The sequence below is a fragment of the Mustela nigripes genome, unplaced genomic scaffold (assembly GCF_022355385.1).
Source record: "Mustela nigripes isolate SB6536 unplaced genomic scaffold, MUSNIG.SB6536 HiC_scaffold_9392, whole genome shotgun sequence".
NCBI lineage: Eukaryota > Metazoa > Chordata > Mammalia > Carnivora > Mustelidae > Mustela > Mustela nigripes.
Genome location: NW_026748798.1, coordinates 1 through 1,865, shown reverse-complemented (window position 1 = coordinate 1,865; position 1,865 = coordinate 1). Strand labels below are relative to the sequence as shown.

Genomic DNA, 1,865 nt, shown 5'->3' with positions numbered 1-1,865 from the left:
AAACTGAAGGGCCCCAAGTTCAAGATGCCAGAGATGAACATCAAAGCTCCTAAGATATCCATGCCAGATTTGGATCTTAACCTTAAAGGCCCTAAAATGAAAGGAGATGTGGATGTTTCCCTTCCAAATGTAGAAGGTGATGTGAAAGGGCCTACTCTTGACATCAAGGGCCCAAAGATAGATGTAGATGCTCCAGATATTGACATTCATGGTCCTGAGGGCAAATTGAAAGGTCCCAAACTGAAGATGCCAGACATGCATGTAAATATGCCCAAAATCTCCATGCCAGAAATTGACCTGAATTTGAAAGGCGCAAAGCTTAAGGGAGATGTTGATGTTTCCGGGCCCAAACTGGAAGGTGATGTTAAAGCTCCCAAGCTGGATGTAAAGGGGCCAGAAGTGGACATTTCTGGTCCTAAGGTCAATCTTGATGGCAAGGCAAAGAAATCACGTTTTAAGCTTCCTAAATTTAACTTTTCAGGCTCCAAAGTTCAGACACCTGAGGTGGATGTCAAAGTTAAAAAGCCAGATATTGATGTGACAGGTCCAAAAGTTGATATTAATGCTCCTGATGTTGAGGTCCAAGGGAAAGTGAAAGGATCTAAGTTCAAAATGCCTTTCCTGAGTATTTCATCTCCTAAAGTTTCTATGCCTGATGTAGAGTTAAATCTGAAAGGCCCTAAAGTCAAAGGAGACTTAGATGTTACAGCTCCTAATTTAGAAGGTGACTTTAAAGGACCCAAAGTAGATATTAAAGCACCAGAAGTTCATCTTGATGCACCTGATGTGGATGTTCATGGTCCAGATTGGAGTTTGAAAATGCCCAAAATGAAAATGCCCAAGTTTGGTGTGCCTGGCTTAAAAGTGGAAGGGCCAGAAATGGCTGTGGATCTGCCAAAAGGAGATCTCAACATCGAGGGGCCCAAAGTGGACATTGAGGGTCCAGAAATAAATGTGGAAGGTGTAGAAGGAAGCTTAAAAGGCCCCAAACTCAAGATGCCTGACATGAATATCAAAACTCCCAAAATCTCCATGCCTGACATTGATTTAAACCTGAAGGGCCCCAAAGTGAAAGGTGATATGGATGTTTCTCTGCCCAAAGTTGAAGGGGATCTGAAAGGACCAGAGATTGATATTAAAGGGCCCAAAGTGGACGTTGATGCCCCTGGTGTGGATGTTCATGGCCCAGACTGGCACCTGAAAATGCCAAAGGTGAAAATGCCCAAGTTCAGCATGCCGGGTTTCAAAGGTGAAGGTCCAGATGTGGATGTTACTCTCCCTAAAGCGGACATTGATATTTCTGGCCCCAAAATGGACATTGATGCCCCGGATGTGAATATTGAAGGTCCAGATGTGAAACTGAAGGGTCCCAAGTTCAAGATGCCTGAAATGAACATCAAAGCCCCCAAAATCTCCATGCCTGACCTTGATCTGAACTTGAAGGGCCCCAAAATGAAAGGTGATGTGGATATATCTTTGCCAAAAGTAGAAGGTGACTTAAAGGGCCCTGAGGTGGACATCAAGGGCCCCAAAGTGGACATTGACACTCCTGATATTAACATTGAAGGCCCAGAGGGGAAACTGAAGGGGCCCAAATTCAAGATGCCAGAGATGCACCTAAAGACTCCTAAGATTTCCATGCCTGATATTGATTTAAACTTGAAGGGCCCCAAAGTGAAAGGAGATATGGATGTTTCCCTCCCCAAGTTTGAAGGGGATCTTAAAGGTCCTGAGGTGGACCTCAAAGGTCCCAAAGTGGACATTGATGCTCCTGATGTGGATGTTCATGGACCGGACTGGCACCTGAAGATGCCCAAAATAAAAATGCCCAAGATCAGCATGCCAGGGTTCAAAGGAGAAGGCCC

General features: G+C 44.7%; 1 protein-coding gene across 1 annotated transcript; it reads left to right on the top strand.

Annotated features, from left to right (window-relative positions):
* Positions 1-3: 3 nt before the first annotated feature.
* Positions 4-1,860, top strand: LOC132009253 (neuroblast differentiation-associated protein AHNAK-like; the record flags this gene model as incomplete). The annotated part of the gene is made up of 1 exon (XM_059387549.1): positions 4-1,860. A coding segment is annotated over one exon (1,857 nt), but the record flags the coding sequence as incomplete, so codon positions are not given.
* Positions 1,861-1,865: the final 5 nt, after the last annotated feature.